The sequence below is a fragment of the Anser anser genome, assembly GCF_964211835.1.
Source record: "Anser anser genome assembly, chromosome: 21".
Taxonomy (NCBI): Eukaryota; Metazoa; Chordata; class Aves; order Anseriformes; family Anatidae; genus Anser; species Anser anser.
This window is the reverse complement of record NC_139742.1, coordinates 2990362-3013044: the sequence shown is the minus strand read 5'-3', so window position 1 is coordinate 3013044 and position 22683 is coordinate 2990362. Positions and strand designations below refer to the sequence as shown.

At 61.5% G+C, this 22683-nt stretch overlaps 1 protein-coding gene across 1 annotated transcript in view; it reads right to left on the bottom strand.

The window, feature by feature from the left end:
* ARRDC1 (arrestin domain containing 1) overlaps positions 1–22129 on the bottom strand; it is a 30303-nt gene extending 8174 nt beyond the window's left edge. Inside the window, exons 1-2 of the mRNA XM_083807718.1 lie at positions 21880–22129; positions 7217–7327 (exon numbers count right to left, since the gene is read on the bottom strand). Coding sequence (XP_083663844.1) covers positions 7217–7327; positions 21880–21997 — 229 coding nt within the window. The 5' untranslated portion in view covers positions 21998–22129. The remainder of the gene's footprint in view (positions 1–7216; positions 7328–21879) is intronic.
* Between the last annotated feature and the right edge of the window lie 554 nt (positions 22130–22683).

The following is a 22683-nucleotide window of genomic DNA, read 5'->3' as shown; positions in this document are numbered from 1 at the left end:
GGCCAGGCTGTCCTCGTGCACCACGGCCCCACAGCGGCAGCGGGACACCCAGGCTGGCTTCGCGACAGAGACCGCTGCTGGCAGCTGACAGAGGTCCAAAGGTTTCCTCTGGTGGCCGCCCCGGCACGCAAACACTGCCCCAGCCCTTTGGGAAGGCAGAGGGCTGCCTCGGGAGCAGGAGCTGCGCTAAGGACACGCTCCAGCGAGAGACCGGGGCGGCCCTGGCAGCGCACAGCACGCCCAAGGGCTCCCAGGCAGCTTTTAAATGCACAAAGCGAGGGGAAAGGGCCGTGCAGGCCACCGCAGCCATTACCTCGATGTTCCCCGAAGCCCAAACAAAGGCCGCTGTGTGTTCAGACGCAGAAGCTTTTCCTGAAGTTTACGTACAGCTAAAAATACCTTGAGAAAGTCACTAGGCAGTGGAGGCAGCCGGATTAGCAGGGCTCCGACACGGGGCCGTACCTTTCCTCCGATAGGAGCTGAGCCAGGGGGCTGGGCTGCTCCCACGCTGGAAACATCCTCCCTAAAAATTCCTGGAGAGAAAGGAGCTGCTGCCCCGACAGGCTGCCACAGCTGGGAAAACAACAAACCTGGAGCAGCAGGGACACGCTAACGGCATGGAGAGCACAGAATGACCTTGGAGATTTCCCTCCTTGCTTCTGCTGCCAGCGGGGATTTGTCTGGCCTCAGGACTCTCCCTTTCACGGCCCTGCCGGTCCCCTTCCACGTTTGGACATGGGCCGTTCGCTTGTCAGGAGGAGATGAGGAAGGGCTTGGTCCATCGTGTGCAGAAAGGAATCTCCTCCATCCACAGCGAGCCCTCTCCCTGGTGCCCAGGAGGTGACTGGGGTGCAGCTCGGCTCCCCGATGTGCCGTGGAGGGACAGAGGTTAACAGGCTCTCCCCAGGGCCACGCAGCACTCCCATGCAAAGCTCGAGTCGAGCGTACTCCTGAGCCAGCCCCGGAGCCGGACGCACCCGCAGACAGCTCTGGAGTGACACATGAAGGTTTGCCCGTGCCCCCTGTAAGCCAGCACGCTGCCTCCATCCTGCTCAAGGCACGGCCGCTGAGAAAGCAGGACGCTATTGTAACCGTGGGAGGGGGAGAAACCGCAGCACGCCGGTATTTACACTGCTGAACAAGTGATCCGAGCCAAGGTCCCCCTGCCACAACTCAGGTGCGCCCGGTGCTGGCAGCGATGCGGGCGAGGGCAGCGCTGTGCCCCATGCCATGCAGGGAAAAGCAGCAGCAGCCAGGGCTGGGGCTCAGGAATGAGGAAGCCGGCTCTCCATGGGTTTTTCTGCAGCTTTTCCACTGGCAGCCCATGCGGGCAAGCTGCTCTTACCCTACAGGTGGAGCCAGACCTGCCTGGGCCATGAGTTCAAACCAGCGCTGCCACAGAGACATCGGCCAAACGCCTCCTCCCAGCTTTGCTCCCCCAGCCCCAGCAATTCCATCCAAGTTCCCCGCAGGACCAAGGAGCTCCGCGCCTCGCAGCAAAGCACCTCCTGCACCTCGGCAGCGGCCTGCCTGCTTCCGAGCAGGCTGACCGCCACCGGGACAAAGCCAGCGCCGCCGGGCTGCTGCCAGCGGGGCACGGAGCTGGAGAGAAGCCAGCAGAGGGCAGGGAGATGCCTCGGCCACCGACACACACACAGACACACACAGCCTCAGTCGAGCCTTGTTACTCACCCCACTGAAATCTCACGCTCCGATGCACCGGGAGGGACAGCCCAGACGTCTGAGCACGCGGGAGCCTGCGGGGCCAGACAGCTGGAGCGGCAGCGCAGGGTACAACACACCTTGCCCCGCCTCGCCAGGCTTTGTCCACAGCTCGACAAGGGCTAAAAGCAGGAATACTCGGTGCATCGCTCCCTCTGCTCCCCAGGGAGGAGGGTGCTGCCTGCTCTGCAGCCGTGACCAGGAGGTAGATGTCCTCCATCCTGGGTGCAGGAGCCAGCTCCTGCCCCGACCACCAGCTCCCGGCTGGCACCGGAGGCCAGCAGCCACCGCTGCTCCAGAGCAGCAACAAGCCGAGCTTTTGGCCCGCGCGTATTTCTTGGTTCTTCTAACAGAGGAGCAGCAGGCCTGGCCATATGGCAATTCCTCTCTGGCTACTTACTGAGCGATGCATTAACGGTGCTGGCCAAGCCACGCGGCACAGACTGGTACCCGGTGCCCCCCATTCCCCTGCTCGTGGTGATGCGAGCCCCTGCTGCCCGCGGCCAGCCCCCCGACGCCCCCGGGCAAGGAGAGTTCAGCTGGCGGCAGCACTGAAAATGCACAGCTCGGGATCCCTCCTGAAGCTGACGGGGTCGGCGTCCAGGTGGAGGCCGGGAAAGGCGCAGGTCAGCGCCTGATATTTGCGCGAGGAGCAGAAGGCAGCCCCGCGCTGCGCGGCAGGACGCGGAGCCCTGCAGCCCTGCCCGCCGGCACCCCCCACGCCCCTGCCCTGCTCGCGGCCCAGCACGCTGCGAACGAGGCGCGCACGAGACCAGGGCTCCTCTTGCTCTCAGAGGCTGCATCGGAGGCGTCAGCCGGGAAGCGCTAATCCCGCCTGCGCCAGGGCACTCCAGGCAACGCTGGGCCGGCGCAGCATTAGCACGAGGACTCCAACTCGGTCTCTGGCGGATTAAGCTAATACACGGGATTACAAACCTCAACAAACGAGGGTGAACGCGCCCATTCGCTGGCAGCGGCCCCGCAGCAGTCCCTCGGGGGGAACAGCCCTGGCAGCCAGCGCAGCCAGACCTGCCGGGGAAGGGCCCGGCGTTCGGCTCAGCCCCTCGGTGGGCAGAGATGGTGTGAGCAGTTCCAGGCTCCCATTTGAAGCAGCAACGTGCTCACGCCAGGTCTGCGTGCATGCAAACACACAGCGGGAACAACCTGCGGTGCTCCCACGTGGCTGGCGCTGCCCAGGCCGACCTTTCTGTAAGGCAGGAGGCGCACACACAGGAAGAAGGCACACCGGAGTGCCCAGCAGTGAGGCTGCAGGAAAGGCTCCGCTGCTCACGGATCTCTGTATCAGCAGCTTTCAGTGACATTTTCAAAGAATTAGTAGGATCTGGCAGCACGGCAACGCTGCAGAAATTTCTGAGGATTAACAGCGATCTATTGAGGCAAGAAACTGGGAAGTGCTGAGAAAGCTGCTGCGACCCACGGCAACTGCGGCTCCTTCCACGTGGTTTTCCTGGGCTGAAGGTGCCGTTACTGCTCCACAACCCCTGCGTGGGCAGGGGCTGGCACCAGCGAGTCCTTACGGCTCCTCACAGCCCGTCCTGCTTGCACCGCGGCTCCTGAGATCAGACCAAGACCCCTAGGTCCTTCAGTGCCTGTTCACTCCAGTCATTGTGATTTTTAATTCAACTGGCACAGGATCGTCACCCTGTGCCTGGGGAGGTGGCGTGCCAGGCCGGCAGAGAACCACCCAGGGAAGAAGCGATGCGCAGCTGCCCCCTTTTAGCACTTTGTGCAAGAAATATGCCAGCAGAGGAAGCAGGTGTAGCAGCCAGGAATTCCCCGCAGCGCCTGCTAGCTAGCTAACAAGCTGCCAAAAGTAAGGTCAGCTGGAAATTACAGCAGGCTCTCTGCACGCATTCAGCTCAGGTACAAGGAGGATTAAAAGGAAAAAGGAAAACACTGCCTTTGCGCACGCAGGGCAAGCTGTGCGCGCGCTCAGAGACACAGGGTGGCCGAGGAGAACAGCCCCGTGCGGGTCCAGGCACAGGACCCGCTCCTCTGGGCTGAACGAGGCCAGAGCTGCCATAGGGGAGGGGAGAGGAGCGCGAGCCCTCCGCAGAGCTGAATTACTCCATTATATCGGGTCAGGAGAAACACCCCTCTGTCTGCGAGCGGCGGGGACGAGCGCCGCTGTTTCGTGCTGGCTGCCACTGGTGCGCTCGATCTCCTGCGCTGCGGACGCCCAGAGCAGCCCAGCACCGCTCGCGCCTGCAGGGCTCCCCCCGTCACCGCGTTTCTTTGGTTTCCCTCCTTGCGAGGAGATGACCTAGGACGAACCAGCGAGCGAGGGTCCGCGCCAAACACCCAGACCAAGTGGGAAAGGCAAATCCTCCCCACCGGGAGGCAAATACCGAGTGCCCCCGTGGGCTAGCGGCCCCCCAGCGCTGCTCCGCGCCCTGCAGCAAACGGAGCGGGAGGCCCCTGCCTACAGCTTCTGCGTAAGAAGCCCGAGTTCGCTGAACCGCTGGCCTGCGGGTCATTGCCAAGGCTACAGCACGGCCCCTGCGCAATCCCCAGCCCTGACTGCTGCTGCTGCTGCCAGCCCGGCCGGGGGCTGCCCGGGAACGCGGGGCTGAGACACTCGAGCAGGGACGAGCAGGGCAGCGAGCGGGGTCCTGTGCAGCACAGTCATGAGCTGCTGCGGTCCCTGGAGGGAGCCTGAGCACCCTGACGCCGCTCCGAGGGGAGGAAGCAAGAAGAGAAGTTAAGGCCAGCGCCTTAAATAAGTGCCTTACGCTGCCAAGAAGGCTCAGGGGGTATTTCGGGGCCGGCCTCCTTTCTCACACAATGTACACCCTTAAAAAAATATATATTAAAAAGTGTGTAATACGAGTGACAACTGATGCCACGTAGGACTAGCCGCCCCCTCCCCTAGTTCAGTGCAAAGGTGCGTGGGCAGAGAGGTGCAGAGTCACCCGCAGATATTTAAAGAGCGATCCACATCTCAACAGTTACGCAAACCTCGTCTCCCCTTTTCCCTACGTGTGTGTCCTCAAAGAGCACGGGTCGCTTTTTTTTTTCATTATTGTTTTTTATTTTGTTGCTCGGGATGTGGGAAGAGAGCACGCAAGCATCTCATTTTTCAGGCTGAGCTTCCCTCCCTGCCCTGTCCCCCCAGGCACCAGCACCGCCATGGCCCTGCTCGCCCAAGGCCAGTGGAGCTCGAGACACACCGGCAGCGTCCTGGGGACACCTGGGTCCTCCCTCCCCAGCAGCAGCACGGTCTGGCTGCACAAGCCCTCCGGCAGAGCGCTGGGGATGGTGCCAGGGGGGAGCCAGGCGTCCCCTTGCACCCAGCCCTGCCCAGGACCACCCTCCGTTTTTTTTATGCCCAGGTTCAGAGAGGAGAGGTAAGCAGCGCTCGGGAGCAACCTGCCCTCTCCGCACCTTCCTCCCCAGCACCGGGGAGCCATCCTGGGGGGCCCCTGGCTGTGCTCCACCACCTGGTGCTCGTACAAAGCACAGAGGCTGTACAGATCAGAGGGCACCGGGCCTCCACCACGAGCCCGCACCATGCTGCTCTGCACGGGGGCCGGACAGGGCAGTAAGAGCACCGCAACGCACCTGGGCTCCAAGCTCGGTGGTCCTACCCAGCAGATTTCCCCCTCACTGCCTTCACGACTTCTCGGGTAAGCCACGCTCCGCTGATGCTCGCTCCCGCCTGCCGGGAGCTGCACTGGCTGGAAGGCGCTGGACGGCCTCATGCGGCTGGCAGCGGGGCGGCCGCCAGCTCCGCGAGCAGCGCCTGGCGCAGAGCAGCGCCTGGCACAGAGCAGCCCGGCCCCAAACTGGCACAGGGCTTGGGCCGCTTGGGCAGACAAACAGCCACACTGAACTGAGCAGCGCACAAAGGTTTGGGTCCCAGGAAATCAAGAGCACAACACTAGGGCTTTCCATGATGACTTTAAGAGCTGGCAGTACCAAACTTCGGAGGCTTTCTGGAATGCAGGTATTCAAAGGTGTCAAATTAGAGTGAGAGTGTGTGGCTATCGACACATTTTCCTTCCATCCTCCCCAGCCCACACTTGTCCCAGATGTCACGGCGTTAGCTCCCAAGGGCAGCCCTGCAATAACCGACTGCTGAACTGGCTGTCAAAATTCCTCAGGGGCTGCAAAGCTGGGGAACAGCAGCCCCACCTCCTCCCCCTGCCTCATGGCTGGCTTTTGCCACAGCTCAGCTCTACCAGAAGAGAACCATCCACAGCATCACAGTTCCCTCATGAATCATTAAATACGAGACACAAATTTGGAAGTTCGCTTTCAGCACAGTTGCAGGTTTAAACCTCGCCAGGAGCCCGCAGTTGTTCAGTCTCCAGCTCACCTACGCTCAATTCCCTCGAGCCCCTCGTCAAGCCTCCAGGATTTTGCTACCCTGACATTCACAGCTGGGCTCTCCGGCTGCGATCAGCACCGCTTCCAAAAGCAGGCAGGAACATTTCTCATCGCCCTCCCCGGCAGTTTACCTCCCCCTACAGCCCCTGGGCTGGGAGCCAACCCAAGCGGCGAGCCAGCCAGCTGCCTCCCTTCCCCGGGACCTGAGCAGGCAGCGCTGTCTCCGAGCGCTGCGAGGATGAGGTCAGCCTCCCCTCGGTGCTAAAAGCTCCGCTTGAAGAATTGCTGAGATAGCAGGAGCTGCCGTGTTAGTTTTACCCATTTCCTGTTATTAGATAAAACAGCATCAGAGGGCTGAACTGCTGCTGGCTTGGCCTACTGCCACGCTGCAATTACTGCCACAGCCGCTGCCTTCAGCAGGTGAATACGGGTACCTCTTGATTTCCATGGGAGCCAGAGCCCGGCATAAATTAATTGTGGTAAGGTTGACCTACTTAATAGCAGAAAGCCAGCATTCACTCGAGCCCAGATTCCCCCAGAGGCTACAGGTGTCACTTTACCCCGCGGGACGGCGCAGCCCCGCCGCTATCTCCAGGCATCTCGGCGTGCGGTGCGCTGGGAACGGCGGGGGGCTGCTCACGGCGCGCTCTCGGTGTTCCTCGGGGAGGACTGGCGACACCTCCACCTCCCTGCTGCTGTAATCAAACCACTCCCGCCCTGCAACCAGCTTCTGTTGACCAGCTTTGATGAGTGTTTTGTGACTTCCACAGACAACACACGTGGAAAGCAGAGCAGGGTGAACCCACAGGGACTTCACAGCTGCTGCACTTGTAGACAACCACCAGCAGCGGGGAAGTGGCTGTTGACAGCCCCGTTCCAGACAGACCAGCACCAGAGGACACGAGCAATGTTTAAAGGGGGCTGCCAAGTTCTGCAGCTATTCAGGATGCCTCCCTGCACAGTTCTTGCAGTCTAATATTGGCTCACATCCTTTGTGCACAGGCCAAAGCAGCCTGTGAAGGGGCATTTCACATCAACGAGATGCTGAGGTCTTGGTGACGCACCGCTGCAGCCCAGAACCACCCCATCTCCCCGCAAGAAACCGCACAGTGGCAAACCTCCACCACGTGCTTGTGGACCTTACCTTTGTCTGCCAGAGACAGCGTGGTGTTGAAGTACTGCTCCTCCACAGTCCAGGCGGTGTCGTTGATCTTGTTGGACACCCCGCAGAATCCAACGCAGCTCACCTTGATGGCTGTTAACAGAAACCACGCAGATAAGCACCAGGAGAAAGCAAAACCACAGCTTCAGACTTGCTTCAGGGACTCTACGGGGACTGGTACAGGAGCAGAACCTCACCGACACGCGCAGGGTGGAAAAAGGGAGCAGGGGAATTCGGTCACACCTTCAGCTCGGAAGCACATTTTCCCCTTACTCACAGCACTACTGCACTTGCTCTGCTCCCCCAGCGCCATTCCCAGCTGTCAGCGCCACCAAAGTCCTTGTGCTGGCCTCCGTGCAGTGCGAAAGGCCTTAACAGCAGCGACTTCAGCTCCCCAAAAGGCAACCTTCTCCCTGGCTCTCCCCCAAACAAACCAGCATCCCCTCCCAACACCCACGTCAGCCCCTGCGCTCAGGTTGAGAGCAGAAACCTTTGTGGCAACACCGCCCTCCTCCAGCTCACAGCAAAGCCGCACTGGAAGCAGCGTCTGGAAGGGTCTGGAAGCATTTGAGATGCCATCCGACCCTCCCAGCCCAAAGAGAATTTGAGCTATGCTTGTGCCTTGCCTTGGGAAGGTCATCCCTGAGCTCTCCCTGCTTGTTGTCACACACCAAGAGACATCCGCGGCGCTTCCCCCGCGCAGGGAGGACGCAGACAGACCCATCCCAGCACACGGTGGGACTTCGGGGCGGCCCCAGCCCAAACATCTCCTGTCCTGGTTCCCAGCAGGTTCTGCAACAGCTTTAAGAGATCCCACAGAGCTCCCTTGCCGGGTTTGGCAGGTGAACGTTTCTGCGTGCAGGAAGGTGACGGGAACTACCCGGCTTTTCCCATTTCACCCATCTGCTTCCCCGCATCCAGGCGGCATCTCGCAGGAAGCCTCTGTGAGAGGCGGGCGGCCAGTTTGTGCTGGCTCCAGGGCTCCCTTCCTGCTCCATTCGAGGTGTCTCCGCCACGCCAGCCTGCCCACCTCCACCCACCCAAGCTCCTCTGGGCTTACAGCCTCCAGCCCCACCAGGAGGAACAGCCTCCCCGGTCCCAGCCTCACTGCGACCTCCAGCCCCTGAGCCCGCCGCAGTCCGAGCGCTGTTTCATACCCAAGGGCACGGGATGAAGAGCTCTGGATGCCGGCTCTCATTAATCAAGCCCTGCCACACGCTCTGGCTCTCCGTCCTGGACTGCCGCACACACCAGCACTTCCAAGGCCCAGGACAAAGAGGAGAGCGGGGCCAGCACCGTGCCGCAGCACGGAGCCACGGGTCCTCTCCTGGAGCACAGAGCACACCCAGGACCCCACACGGAGCCGAGCCCACTCCTCTCCCGTCTGATGGCAGCAGTTTTAACAGCCTTGGTGCCAGCTCTTGTCCCACCTCGGGGACGCCGCTGAGCCCCAGGGCCACAAGGAGCCTGCCCCTGTCCGAGTCAGCCCAGACAACTCGGCCGGCTCCGGTGAGACCAAGCCCGGGCTCAGCCACACCGCTCCCAGGTTTTCACACGGGAAAGGAGAGAAAAGCCCAAGGGAGAACTGGAGAAGGTTTACACCCTCCAGGAGGGACGGCCCCCGAACAGGCTCCCCACAGCCTCCCTCAGCCAGTTCACAGATAACGACCGACCGTGAAAAGCTCACAGCTAACCACCATCTGTCGCAACACCCAGATAAGGGACGGGCAGGCAGCCTTTCATCCCAGCCCGCTGCACTGCGGCGCTCCCGTCCCTGCGAGGCAGGCGGGTGGGCGCGCTCTGACACAGACACCAGGGCCCCAGCTCCCTTCCCATGGGAGGCAGGGACTCGGGGACCGCAGGCAGCGGCTCTGCAGCCCGGCACCCGGAGCTGGCCCTTGGCTGGTGCCCCCTGCTGCGATGCTGGGCTCCCCTGCAACGTACCTCAGGGCTGTGCCGGCCCTCGTCGGAAAGCCCTACTTATGGTTTTCCATCTTGGACACAGGGCTGTCAGTTCCAGGGCTTCTCAATTAACCACTGAGAACCCAAACCGGCTTGGCACTGCCAGCCTGAGAAGGAGGGAAGGCCTCGGCCCATGGAGGGAGATCCTGGGGTCCTGGGTCACCCCCAAGGGCAGCCCAATCCAGCCCCAGTCCCAGTGGTCGCTCCTCCTGGGGCAGGCCATGACCACAGCTGTGACCATGGGTTGGCACGTGGAGCATTCCTTGTCCCGGGCTCTTGTTGAGGAGATTATCAGCGGAAACGGCTGTGGGCCCACAGCATCCTCCCCTACACCATGGAGGAGGTTTCGCCCCTGCTCCTTCACACGCTGGCTGGAGGGGAGCGATCTGACCCCAAACCAGTCCCCGAGCTCTTTTGGGACAGCGCCGGAGGCCTGGCAGGACACCCCGGCTGCCGTGTTTCTGCCTGCCTGTTGCGTTAGGGTAACCAAAGGGGCAACACGCAACACACCGAGCAGAAAAGCTCCAAGGCAGTTTCACAGCAACCTCACCGGGTTTTGGAGCAACCAGCTACGACGCCAAACCCCGGGCAACAATCTCGTGACCCGAGGAGAGGAAGAAGCTGGGGACGCGCATGGCTGTGGCGTCAGGGATCCTGTTCACAGCTGCCGGGCAGAGCCGTGGTGCTGGGGGCAGCTGCGAGCTAAAAACGGAGTCGGGGGGACAGGTCCGGCAACCCAGCGCCGTCTGAGCTGCTGCCACCAGAGCCACCCGAGGTGCAAAGCTCGTCAGCCCAACTGCCAGGACGCTAAATGCACAGTCAGACTTTCCAAGGCCTCCCCTGCAGGCAGTCTCTGTGCCAAGTTGCGGGTATAGCAAATAAGAAGAGTTTCTGCTTCGGAACAGGCCAATTGCCGTTGTTAGAAACCCATAAAAATGCCTCCGGAATCCAGTGCTACCAGCGGCCCCAGTTACCAGGCTCCTGGGTTGCTTTAAATAAACACGGTGGGGGGAAAAAGTCAAGTATCTGTAAAGGAAGCGGAGGGGCAAGACAAAAAGCAGCAAGAAGAGAAGGGAATTACGGAGCCATGCAGACGGCGAGGGCCCTCCGCCCCTGCAGTCCCCCGGCACTCAGAGAAGCAGCAGCAGCAGCTTTGCATCCAGCCAGACACGTCTTTAGCAAGGCACCGCAGCACTCGCCAAACACTGGAAATATAAGGAGACAGCTCAGCCATATCCATCTCTGCCCTAAGTAAAAATAGAGAGGCCAGGAGCTGGGCACGTCTGCCTGCTCCCAGGGTGATTTAAGGAGAGCAGCCGGACACCTCAAATGTCTCCTTCGGTCGATCCAGGGAGCTGCCCTCCCAGGGGAGATGGTACCGCGACACGGGCGAGGGGAGAGCAGAGGATGTGCTCCTCTGCTCAAGGATGTCCCCCTCCTCGATTTCCAAAATCCAGTTGTGCTGAGCAAGCAGAGTCACGCTGGCCACCGGCACAGCCCTCCCTGAACTGCAGCCGGTCCCAAGTGGCTTCAGGTCCCTTCTGCGCCACGCACCCCTGCAACAGGTACGGGCAACAGAGGGGAAGATGGCAACGGTTTGGCTGCTTTCGGCTTGCTGAGGCGGGGAGGGAAGGCGGCCCCCGGGGTGCTGCACCCGCTCAGCCCAAGCACAGCGCCTCTCACCAGGGGGAAGCAACAAAAAGCGACAGCAGGCGGGGCGGCGGCTGTTGCATTTGGCAGCGGCTCAGGCGGGACAAACGCGCCGTCCTGCTGGCATGTCGCTGCTGGTGTCCTGGGGCTTTCCTTTCTTCTCCTGCAAGGATGGACGAGGAGGTGAGTGCCGGGCTCTGAAGGACAGCTACGGGCAGCCCCGGGTTTCTGCCAGCTGAAGCCCAAACAAGCCAGTTCCTGGCCTGCGGCTGACCCAGAGGCTTCAGCCGGGATGGGGAGCCCGTACCCACAAGCGCAGGGCTCAACGGGCTGCAAAGCCGCCCCGAAGCACCCACAGCCACACAGCACGAGGGACCGGGCACACGTCCATAAAGGGCAAGGAGAGCCGCTCCTACACCTTGCTGGGGGCAGCCCCACTCCTAGAGAAGGCAAATACAGCGCCAAACCCAAGGTGACAGCACACAACACCCCTAAAAGAGATGGGGGACGGAGGTGCCAGCGCCCCAGCACTTCCCAGAAGGTGCTGGCAGGAGGGCCGGCGGGTGCCTGGGTCCTGGGAAGGGGGGAGCACAGGGGGGAGAGAGCTGCGAGAGACCAGCGAGCCTGCGTCAGACAAGTCTTCATTTCATGGAAACCAGCCAAGAGGAGCCCTCTCCTCACCCCTCTCACCAGAGCCGCAGCAGGCCGTACCACCACGTTTTAATTAGTTTTTCTCCAGCTGTGCATGAGGACAGAGCCGCCTCTCCTAGCCCCAGCAGCCAGGCACAGCCACGGTCCAGGTCCAGAGAGAGGGAGGGGATGGATGGCACCGCTGCCGTCCCCACCGGTGCCGGTTCTGGGGACTCGAGAGGCTTTGGGAGAGCGAGGCCGGGCCCCAAGGAGAGCAGGTCTCGTCACAGGCAACCTCAGCAAGCCGGCAATGCAACTCCTAGGGCCACCTGCCCAGACACGAGGGGGCCGAGCCACCTCAACACACAGTGCCGCAGCTTCAAGTGACAAGGAGCACGAGTCCGGGAGTGCCCCGAGGTCTCCTGGCCCTGCGAAGCCCCTGCCCCAGGCCAGGTGTAGTTTTGGGGTTATCCCGCTCCCAGCGCAGCGGGGCCGGATGGTGCTGGGAAGGTGGGAAGCCTGGGAGGCAGCGAGACCGGCACGCAGGACAAGTTGCTCTCAAGCAGTTGGTAGAGACCGGGCAATTCCTAGAAAAGCTCCCTGAAAAACATGCACCGAGGAAGCCGAGACCACAACGAGCGGCACGCCGAGGCCTTGCACAGGCACAGCAGCACGAGCTCAGGCAGAAAGGGCTCACGTCCTCCTCTGCGCAGGACGGCTGGAAGCGCACGAGGTACGCTGCTCCCCCAGCTCCCAGCCCTCGTGTGCAAATATACTGAGACACCGCTAATTAAACCAACGGCTCCTAATTAACTCTCGGCTGTCCCCATCCTTCTGGGTCCTTCCTGTCAGTTCCTGAGACACAAACAGTCCCGGGCATTTCACGAGCCAGTGAGGCGAGAGCAGAGCTCACACTGAAAGCCGGAGGCAGCGGCGTGTCTGGCACAGAGCGAAGGACTGTCTGGAGAGGTTTCCGTCTCCTTCCCCAGGGCTCAGCACAGGGGCAGGAAGGGGATTCGGCCTCCAGCTGTGGAAGGAGGACAGCCCTGTGCTCTCAGGAGTCATCTAAGAGAGTTGCTCAGGCTTTCCTGACCCACGGCGAGCCCACTCGCAGGGCAGCAGCAGCTCACCGAAACCCACCGAGGGCCAGGCCGCCCGCTCCCCCCGTGGCGGCAGCAGGGCTGCGTTCGCCGAGCGAGCCAGGAGGTCCCACAGCAGGGCCTCACACGTCCTCACCCCCCTGCTACACCCACCTGCAGGAAGCCTGGAGCAGCTCCTGCACCCAGCCTGTACAAACCCCACCTGCAGCAACACCAGGGCAGTGACAGCCCCGTTATACAGGTGAAGTGAGCCATTCTTTTGGCTAAGGCCGATTTGTTGTATCCAGAATCCATCCCGGGTGCTACCAACCCACTGCGGGTGCTGTCATCTGGAAACGCAGAAGTCTCCGACGACAGACCGTGCAGGCGCACGCCTGTAAGCGCAGAGCTGTGACAGCCACGTCCCCTCTCAGCCAAGGTCAATCCTCTCTGCTTTGCGAGCGCTTTTCTCCCTCACAGGCTGAGCGCAGGGAAGCTCGTCTTTTCCAGCCCCTCCCCAAAATCAGGAGCCTACAAGACATCCCGAAGGAAGAAAGCGAACTGTTGGACAACCTCCTGTTCAGAGCCCAGGCTTTGCTCCCTTGCAGAGCTGCCAGGTTTATTTCTGGCGTCCCAGACTTCTACCAGCACTCCGGCTGCCCTGGGAGGAAAGGGGTCATCTCGAACATCTGGAACAACATCCCCGGTTGAGCACGTTTAACGAGCCTGTCTGCACCCCCGCCAGCCTGCGGGAGAAAACCTCTCAGTGCCACAGGGCTCCTCGGTGACGGGCACAAATGCTGCAGCATCGGCACGCCGAGCCCAGCACCGGCTGCGCTTCAGCCTTCGCCCCGGATCCCGGAGCGCTGCTGCCTCGCTACCAAGCTACCCCCCAGAAAGAGCTCCCCCAGCACCCCTTTTCCTCAAAACCACCTCTTGCGAAAAAAGTAGTTTTCCCCGAGCTTCAGGCTGGTGCAGGTCCGGGCGCTGCGGCACCAAGGCTGGGAAGAGAGGCAGGGAGGGACAGGGGGACTCTGCCTGGATCCTGCAAGGGCAGCGCCGGCTGCAGCATCACGGCCGACCTGCAAGCTCGTGGGCTTCCTGCGGGACCCGCCTGGGGCTCCAGGAGAGCGGGGAAGGAGGAAAGCTGTACCTCAGACCGGTTTTGGAAGCCCAAACTCTCACTCCATCAGCACTGCTCTGTGCAACGTGGAGCAGCATCAGCCGCACGCCGAGGGACAGCCTCTCCCCGCGCTGGGACAGCAGGTGCGGGCACCCCATGGCGCTGCAAACAGCCGGAGCAGGCAGCAGCACAGGAGGCACTGCAGGAGACTCAGTATCTGGCAGAGAGATGCAGATCTCACGCTCACCATGGAAATCTTCATGCCAGCCACCCACCTCGGCTGCACTGCCAGCACTCAGCCTCCTCTCCCAGCATCTACCAGAAGCGCAGAGGGGCTGCAGAGGAACAGAAGGCTGGAGGGGATCGCGGAGTCATTTCGCGTGGGCCTTCTCGGCTCTGGCGTGCACAGCCAGCTTTCGGTTTCGGAAAACCTCTTCCCTTTCTGCTTCCCTAGACAGAAGTTCAGGGAGGGAAATTCTGACCTGTCTGGAGGTGGCTGTGCCTGCCCTCCTTCTGCAGCTGCTCTTCAAATTCAATCCTCCCGGCTGCTCCATGAGAGAGCGGGCTGCGGTTTCCCTCGGACGGCACCGGGCTCCAAGAATGGGCTCAGGGCAAGAGCCACGCACCAGCCAGGAGCGGCTCAGCTCCTCGCCCAGCAGATCTCAGCAAACACGACCGCTGCCAGTGCCTGCGCTCTGTGCTCGCCTTCCTTCCTGCGCAGAGCTCGGTGCAGCCCAGCAGCCTCACAGCCAGCCCTGCCGAGCCGCGTGCTGCCTGCCGGCACACGGACACCTCCCGGCCACACACGCTGCTGGCGTGGTCAGGAGCACAGGGATTCAGTATTTAGGATCCCAGCGAGGCCCAGGCAAGGTTTAGTCACGATCCCCCGACAAGGCAGATCCTAACCCACAGTCATCCTGCTCAGGGGACACCAGGAGCTTCCAGTTGCTTTTGCAAGCGCTGGGCGAGCTGGATTTACACAAACCACGCTCTCCAAAGCGAAACAAGGCTGTACATGAACAGTCAGAGCATCTCAATCTTCAGGGTTAGGACCCGAAAACAGAGCTGTGGGGGGGAATGCAAGTCCCACAAGGCTGAGGTGCAGCCAGGCAGCAGAGCGGAGCCGGCAGCTCGCCCAGGCAAGCTGCCAGGTGCCAGGACCTGCCAGCACTCAACGCCTCAGCCAGCCTGGCCGCAGCCGCGTTTCCTCGGGCTGAGCACTGCTGAAACTGAAGAGGGGAAACACTTTTTTTTTTTTATAGCTTGCCCAAAGCAAAATAGGTTTCCACCCAGCACTTAGCACTGCTTTAGGCCGAGGCAGTTCGGATATTCCAGTACAGTTGACTTCCTTGTCTCAAAATGGAAGAGGAGCCTGGCAAGAAACCCCACCAGCTGACCACACCGCAGGTCCCGGGAGGCGTTCGGTAGGTGCTTGAAGACAGGTCGGGCTCGTGCTGTAACAAACTGCCCCTGTAAACTCATTAACAAAAGCAATTGCTCCTTCCCTGCCAGGACACCGTACCCCATCTCGCTGGCAGAACCAGCCGGCCGTGCAGCCGACACGAGGAGCGGCCGGGGAGGCCAAGCTCTCTGATGTCCTGGGAACACGCCTGTCCTCCTGGGAACACGCCTGTCCGTGACCACCGCCAGCTCTGCTCTTCCTACAGCCCGGCAGGTTGAGCGACCGCTCCCGCGACGGCCTCTCTGCCCTCGCCCCTCCGCGCTGGGTGCAAAAGCCACGGCGGGCAGATAAAGGGCCGACTGATCAGGTTTCTCTGCTTACCACGGAGAGGTTGATTCACCCGAGACTACTCCCTTTTCAGGCTCTCTCTAAATAAAGGCTTCAAAGGGTTCTGGAAATTCGTGCTTAACAGGCTTACCGGAACTCCACGGCACAACGGCTCCTTTGGGCCAGACTGCTGCGCGACTGAGTCACTGGTCCGGGGAGCCGTGGCTCAAGCAGCTCCTGCTGCCTGGTGCTCTTCGGCAGACCCTCGCCGCCACCCAGATCGCCGCCTGACGCAGGGCTCCAGGGCTGCTCGGCACCAGGCAGCGCCGCAGGCACAGCGCCGACACCGAGGAGAGGAGGGGTCGCTGCTCTGTGCCCTCCCGCGGCCCAAGGGACGCTCCTGGGCACGGACTCTCCACGCCTCATCCTTCAGCATCAGGGAGAGGAGCAGTTGCAAAGTCATCTCGATACTCGGCCAGCTGGGAAAAGGCCTGTTAGAGGCTGAACACCCCCTGCCACGCACACTTCGGGCCGAAAGGACGCAGCGCGGACACCGCTGCCATAACCAGCCTCCTGCGCGCACCACGGCACTGCTGAGAAGGACCAAAGCAGCGAGCTCACACCCGCTCGGATATCCCAGACACGACAGTTTTGGGGTGAGGGGTGGGAGCCCATCTAGGAGGAAAGCAGACAGCAGCACGGGGACAGGCACCTCCCACAGCTCTGCGCTACGGCCCACCGAGACACCGCGAGGCCTCCACACAGCTCCCAGGCACCAGCCCAGAGCCGGCCCACCCCTCCTAGCAGGGCCCGTTTCCAGTGCCCTTTCCTGGAGAGCGTTATTTACGAGCAATAGAGCCGCCCTGCATCCGCCGACCCACCCGATGCAGCCGGGTACCTGCGCGGCCCGGTTCTGTGCGCGGGAGGTGGGACGGCGACGGGAGCGCAGCCCCCGGGGCCGCGTGCTCCCCGCTGAGGATTTCTCACGCCACGCTGAGCTCTCAAGCATTGCTTTCACACGTCTCAGCTGTCAAGAAGCAGCCCCAGCGACTTGGGAGAAAGCAGCCAGAATCCACTTCATTCTGCATAAGAGCTGCTCCTATGATTTCCTTTGATGCCATTCAGCGCAAGCAGCTGGATTCTCTATTTATAGCCCGATCATCAGTTTGGAAAGACGACTTATGTTCTTGTTATTACCAGAGCACCAGATCCATAACAAATCCCCGCTGTGCTTGGAGGGGTGCGGGATCGCACGACAACCCTCACGGTCAGGCCAGACACCTGCAGGTGTCCGAGCAGACAGAAAACAGCATTCGGGACTCGGAGCTAAACCTCCGGCCCCGACATCCAGTCCCACGCTGACAACCCCCGTCAAAAAGGCACCAAGTCAAACGCACACGCTGAGCTTTCCTTCCCGGGGATGCTGCCTTCCAAGCCCTTTTTATCCGCGCCTTATTGCAGGGAACATGTGGGGTTAAGGCGGGTGCGTACGTAGCGGGGCTGAAGAGCAAGCTGCAGCATCGTTACCTCCAGCTGGAGCCAGAACGGCCAAGCAGCAGCAGCAGCTCCCTCAGCAAGAACAAAGGATTGGAAGTTACACGCATTAATGCTCCAGAAATGATTCACGTTTCTCGGAAGCAGCCTTTTTGCTGCGGATATCTGATAAGCTCCAGTTTTTAATCAAGGGTAAGGTGCTCAAAGGTCAGGATGTTTTTAAACTAAACTAGGTCTCTAAACGATTCCAGCCTGGCACTAACTTGTCACCCCCACCTTGCTGAGGGGGTCTGTCCGTACCTCGGGACACCCCTCTGTCCTCTGCAGTCACCCAGCACCTCCCTGTCCCAACACGCCTGCCAGAGTTCACTCGCCCATTCAGTTCAACCACGTGGCACCAAGCCTCCTTCTCAAAGCAGCACACAATCCTGGACAAAGCAGTACCCGGCCAGGGCTAAGCCCTTTCTGGGAAAAAGCCTCCCCTCACGAGCTTATTCACAGCAAAATAAATAAGAAATAAAAAAAAAATCTAGCTCGCACTTGACACCTGCACGCCATCGGCTATTTTTAACTGGCCATCACAGAGTGCTGGGGGATGGGACGTTGGGTTTTACAAGCCACCGTGAGCAGACCGAAACCTGCACATCTTCGTGGTCTGAAGCCGTTCCACCTCCAGTTTCAGCTCCCAGACACGAAACAGAGCCCACGCGGGCACACCTGCGCGCCAGACACAACCCCGCAGCCCTACAGCCATCCGGGCCCTTCGCACCTTTCCTCCCCTCCGAAGCACTTCACGCTTCCACGTTTTAAGAGCACAAAGAGATCGCTAACTTTCACGGCAGTGGCCATCCTCGGAGGTCACAGCAGCAGCCTAGAGGCTGCACATGGGACATCTCTGATCAGCCCTCGAGTCAGCAGGCACCGAGCAGAAACCCCAGCCCCGGTGTGCTTGTCAGGCTGTTTCAGGAGCAGCTGCCCTGAGCGGGAGGAGAAAAAGGCTTGCCCTGATTCCCCGCAGAACGCCTTTTTCTGTGCTTTTCCACAGGTCACGGTTGCAGGAGCCTTGCATCACAGCCCAGCCACCTCGTGGCCCTTCTGCTCTCGGAAGGCCCCCGAGCATCCCCTTCTCCAGGCAGCAGAGGACAGGCGGCAGGTCTGTCCTGCTCCTCCTGGCTGCGACAGCCTCTGGCAAGACTTCGCCACGTCAACCGACGGCTATGGGGCTCCTCCACACGTACTTCCTCCTCTTCCCCTCTCCTCCGAGGGGTGACCTTAGCAGAAAGCGCTCCACAGCAGGCCGCAAGCGGAGCGGAGCACGTCCGCCTGCACTGCCGCCCGCACCGCCCCGGCAGATGCTGGAGCCGGCACCCACTCTACTCACTCCCTTTTGTGCCTGTTTGCGGGGCCTCTGCGAGGGTCAGGGAGCTGCCCCCAGAAGGGACGGACAGAAAACCACGGGCTTCTTCCTCAGAAGAAGCCCAGCCCAGAAAGACAAGCTGCGCCTCTGCCCGCTCTGCGCTGCTCCAGGGAAAGAATATGCAATCACACCCCGTTTGTCACGCTTGGAAGCGAATCAGACAGACAGGGCTCCACTCCACTTGTTCCCTCGTTTTGTTAAACAAGAGGGAAGGCCGCAGCACGTCTCCTCGCCAAAGAAAGCGGCAAACAGTTTCTCAAGATGAGCACAAGTGGTGCGCGGGCGGGGGAGAAGCGGAGAGCGGCGCACACTGCGGAGACAAGAGACACAAAACAATCCTGCGATTAGTTATTGACTCCAGAGGAGTTTCAGTTCCAGCAGCAAGCCAGCCAGGATAGCAAAAATCCCTCTTTTGTTCCCCAGTCTCAGACAGGCTTGGCCACACAGCTCACTGCTGTCTCGCTCCAGACAATGAGAAAAGAAAGTTAATCCACTGCCACCAGAGCCGGAGCCATCCAGCCTGCCGGAGCGATGCTGCAGGACGATACGCGAGCGTTCCCGTGCATCAGTGCCAGCCTTGCCTCGCCCTCGTGCCCACGAGCGGATGCCAGGCGACCCGTCGGCCTCCCCGGGCACTGCCGGTACCCCTGCAGCTTTGGGGCCGTCCCTGCCTTGCACCAGGACCTCGCTTGGTTCTGCGCCGCAGGCATCGCGCTCCCTCACCGGACTGCACCTGGAGCAGAGCCGAGCCCCAGGACCCTCCTGCCCCGCCGATTTGGGGTTAGACAAGGGGAGCTGACCTCTACTGCCAAGCACAGGAATCTGAAATCCACCTTCACAAACTGCTGTCACAGGGCAGAGCATGCTTCGGGCTGCTTCCTGGGGATTCAACCCATCCTTCCACCGGCACTTTGCAGAGCAGCCCAAGCCATGGCCCTCCTGCAGGAACAACACTTCCCTGTTGCAGAGGTCAAGTGGTACAGAGGGTCCTGGCTAACAGAGAGCCCCCAGATGTCACCTCTTCCCCCCAGCAAGAGGGCAGGCTACACGAATATCAGAACCACCTTATGCACTGGCCAAAACCAAACTTCCTCATGCTGCCCCTCCACAAAAACAGAAGTGACCTTTTAGTCAGTACAAGAATCTTAGCATGGCTCAGGATTCGAGTGACCTGCTTTCAACTCCTCCTTCACCACCAACTTTCTCGGTTTTCCTTATGAGAAGTGAAACCTTTTACTGCATTTAAGATTAGAGTGGAAAATTATGATTCGCAGGCTCTGCAGAAATGGAAATTATGTACCTAGGTACTTCTAGAACACAAGCAGACATCGGTACTTCTGTCTGGAGCCTTGTAGTTCAAGGGACTGATTTGAAAGTCATCACTGCATAAACCTGGACAGCTAAATAATAGAGTGCAGAAGAGCACAGTGCTGAAATCTGCTCCAGAAAGTGCTTTCAAGGTTCTTTACTCTCGGTGACCTGGGAGAGAGGGCTGTTATTTTATCATTACGCTTCCGCCCGCGAGAAGCCCGGCTGAGCAGTAGGCAGCAAGACTGAAATAATCGGTGCGGCCCTGGAAGCTGCAGAGCAGAGAGGAAAGCGCTCCAGCACCCCCGAGCAGCAGCAGCTTTGTTCCAGGGCTGTCCCCAGCTCCGCAGCGACTTCTTTCCCTCCCCCCAAACTAACTCTACACCCAGCCGTCCCAGCACCAGCTTCCTGTTAGATTAATTATTCTTTGTACACAGGCGCTTGATGATTTACCCAGCAAGTTAGGCACAACGATTAGGGACCTGCAGTGCCATTAGCGCTCTCCCCAGAGGCCCGGCTGTCAGAGGACCACCTCCATCCTGGCAGGGCCACGGGGGAAGCGCGTCCCCGTTCGCGGGGCTGCGAAGGTCCGCGCGGGTCACCACAAAGGCGAGTCACCGCTCGTAACACGGCCAGCCAAGGACGGCGTGTTACTGAACAGCCATTATTGCTAGTCAGCAGGGCTGGCAAGGAAGCCAGAGGAGGTGGGAGTATTTATGATCCTGAAAGGTGTGTCTCCAGTTAGGCTTTTCTGTGACCCAGGACTTCCAGCATGTCTAGCAAGGCAGAACGAGCTTTGTTCGCTTGTATTGTCCACCTCCTGATAGGCGCAATCTCCAACAGCCATAAAATGAGGCACGGTGTGAAGTAATCGTGCGTGAGCTTGTCTGTGGTTTCAGAAAAAAAAAAACAAACACAACACACAACCACACACGTCAGACTGGTCCAGCTCAGGAAATGGAAAGTATCACACCTGGGTGCCGTGGGCCTGACCTGCAAAGGGCGAGCACCTCACGTCTTCTCCAGGGAGCTGTTTATTCCTCTGAGGAGTCCTAGCTGGTCACAGGAGGTGTGGGTGGATGGGCCTTGCAACACCGACCAGCACGGCTGCGAGGCCTTCGCCCACCTCTCCCCACAGCCCAGCAGAAGGCCCCAGGCCCTCCCCGAAGACCTCCTGTCGCACCAAGCAGGATGTTGCAGCAGCCACCCGAGCTTCCTCCCCTGCTCCTGGAGGTGAGACACGTCCAGCAGGGAGGACGCCCAGCAGAGGGTCACCTCGCGCTCTGCAGACGTTGGCACCCCGTCCTCAGGCGCGCCGGTTACCTGGGCAGGCGCGGACACCCGTTACAGCAAGCTGCCGCCCCAGCTGGTAGAGCCGATTCGGGACCTCAACCCAAACCAGCCCCTTGTGACACTTCCGACAGAAGGCGAAGGAACAGCTCAGGTTCGGGCTCGAAGCACCCAGCAGCTCTCTGAAAACCCTGCTCCACCGCCCCAGGCTCGTTAGCGAAATCACACCTGAGCCCACCGAGACCAAACGCCCCCCTCGCACCCACGGGGTGCGTCCAGAACAGGGGTGGGAGCCGTGGGGGGAAGTCGGCACACGCTTGGGTACGAATGCCTTCGCTGGAGCCGGAAGGAGCGTTGCTGGGAGAAGGCTCCAAGGAGATACGTGCCCTGTTCTGCTCCAGGAGGAGTTAAACAGCCTACAAGTCTGCACTTGTCCAAGGCATTTTTTTTTCCCCGAGGAAGCCTCCGAAAGCTATCGCAGGCAGCTGGGAGAGGTGCTGGTGAAAGCACGAACATCCCGGCCGAGGCAGCGCGAGCACCATCACCCACTGCCTGTTCGGGAGACTTCGCATTTTAACCCCTCCAGCCTTCCCCCCCTCACACACACACAACTTGTCACGAAGGACGAGGCACACACCCGGGCGAAGCGAGCAGGACAGCCTCGGTAACCACCCGGAAACCAGCCTGCGCCTCCCGGCCTCCAGCACCCGTAACCGTGCCCGGCTCCTCTCGGGCAGGGCAGGGGGTGCCCAGAGCAGCTCGGCCACCCCCCAGCTCAGCGAGCGGCCGGGGCACGGACCCCCGGCTCCCCCCGGCTCCCCCCGGGACCCCCCGCCGGCACCCCCCGGCCGCTCGCCCTCCGCCCGGGGGGGGCGCCCCCGCCGTGCCCGGAGCCGGCCGGGGCGGGGGGCGGCGGGGGGCAGCGGGGGGCCGCGGCCGAGGCCGGGCAGGCCGCGGGCTCACCTCGGTACTGCAGCGAGCCCGAGAGCCGCACGGTGACGGTGCCGGCCAGCGGCTCGCCGGGGCTGTAGATGACGCGGCTCTCGCCCAGGCGGATCTCGAAGAGCTGCACCTTCCCCATGGCCGCGCCGCTCCGCTCTGCCGGCAGCGGTACCTGCCCTGCCGAGCCGAGCCGTGCCGTGCCGTGCCGGCCCCGACGCCTCTGCCCCGGCCGGGCGGCTCCGCCCTGCCCCGCCTCCGCCCGGCCCGGCCCGCGCTGTGGGGCCGGGGCGGGCCCTGAGGGAAGGGGCGGGCGGAGGGGCCGGGGCCCTGAGGGGCCGGGCTCTGGGGGAGAGGCCCGGCTCCGGGGCAGGGCTCGGGGGGAAGGAGCCGGCCGTCCCGGGGCCATCTTGCCTCCCGGTGCTCCCCCTAAGCAGCTGACCTTGTAATTCCCCCTGCCCAGCTGTCACCTTGCCCCCTGCTTGTTCTTAGGTCCCCAGTCGCTTGAAGCGGCCGGTGGGAGTTGTACAGACACAGCGTAGGGCCAGGGCTGGTAAACAGCCGCCCCACGGGTCCAAACAGCCGCCCCACGGGTCCAAACAGCCGCCCCACGGGTCCAAACAGCCGCCCCACGGGTCCAAACAGCCGCCCCACGGATCCAAACAGCCGCCCCACGGATCCAAACAGCCGCCCCACGGGTCCAAACAGCCGCCCCACGGATCCAAACAGCCGCCCCACGGATCCAAACAGCCGCCCCACGGGTCCAAACAGCCGCCCCACGGGTCCAAACAGCCGCCCCACGGGTCCAAACAGCCGCCCCACGGATCC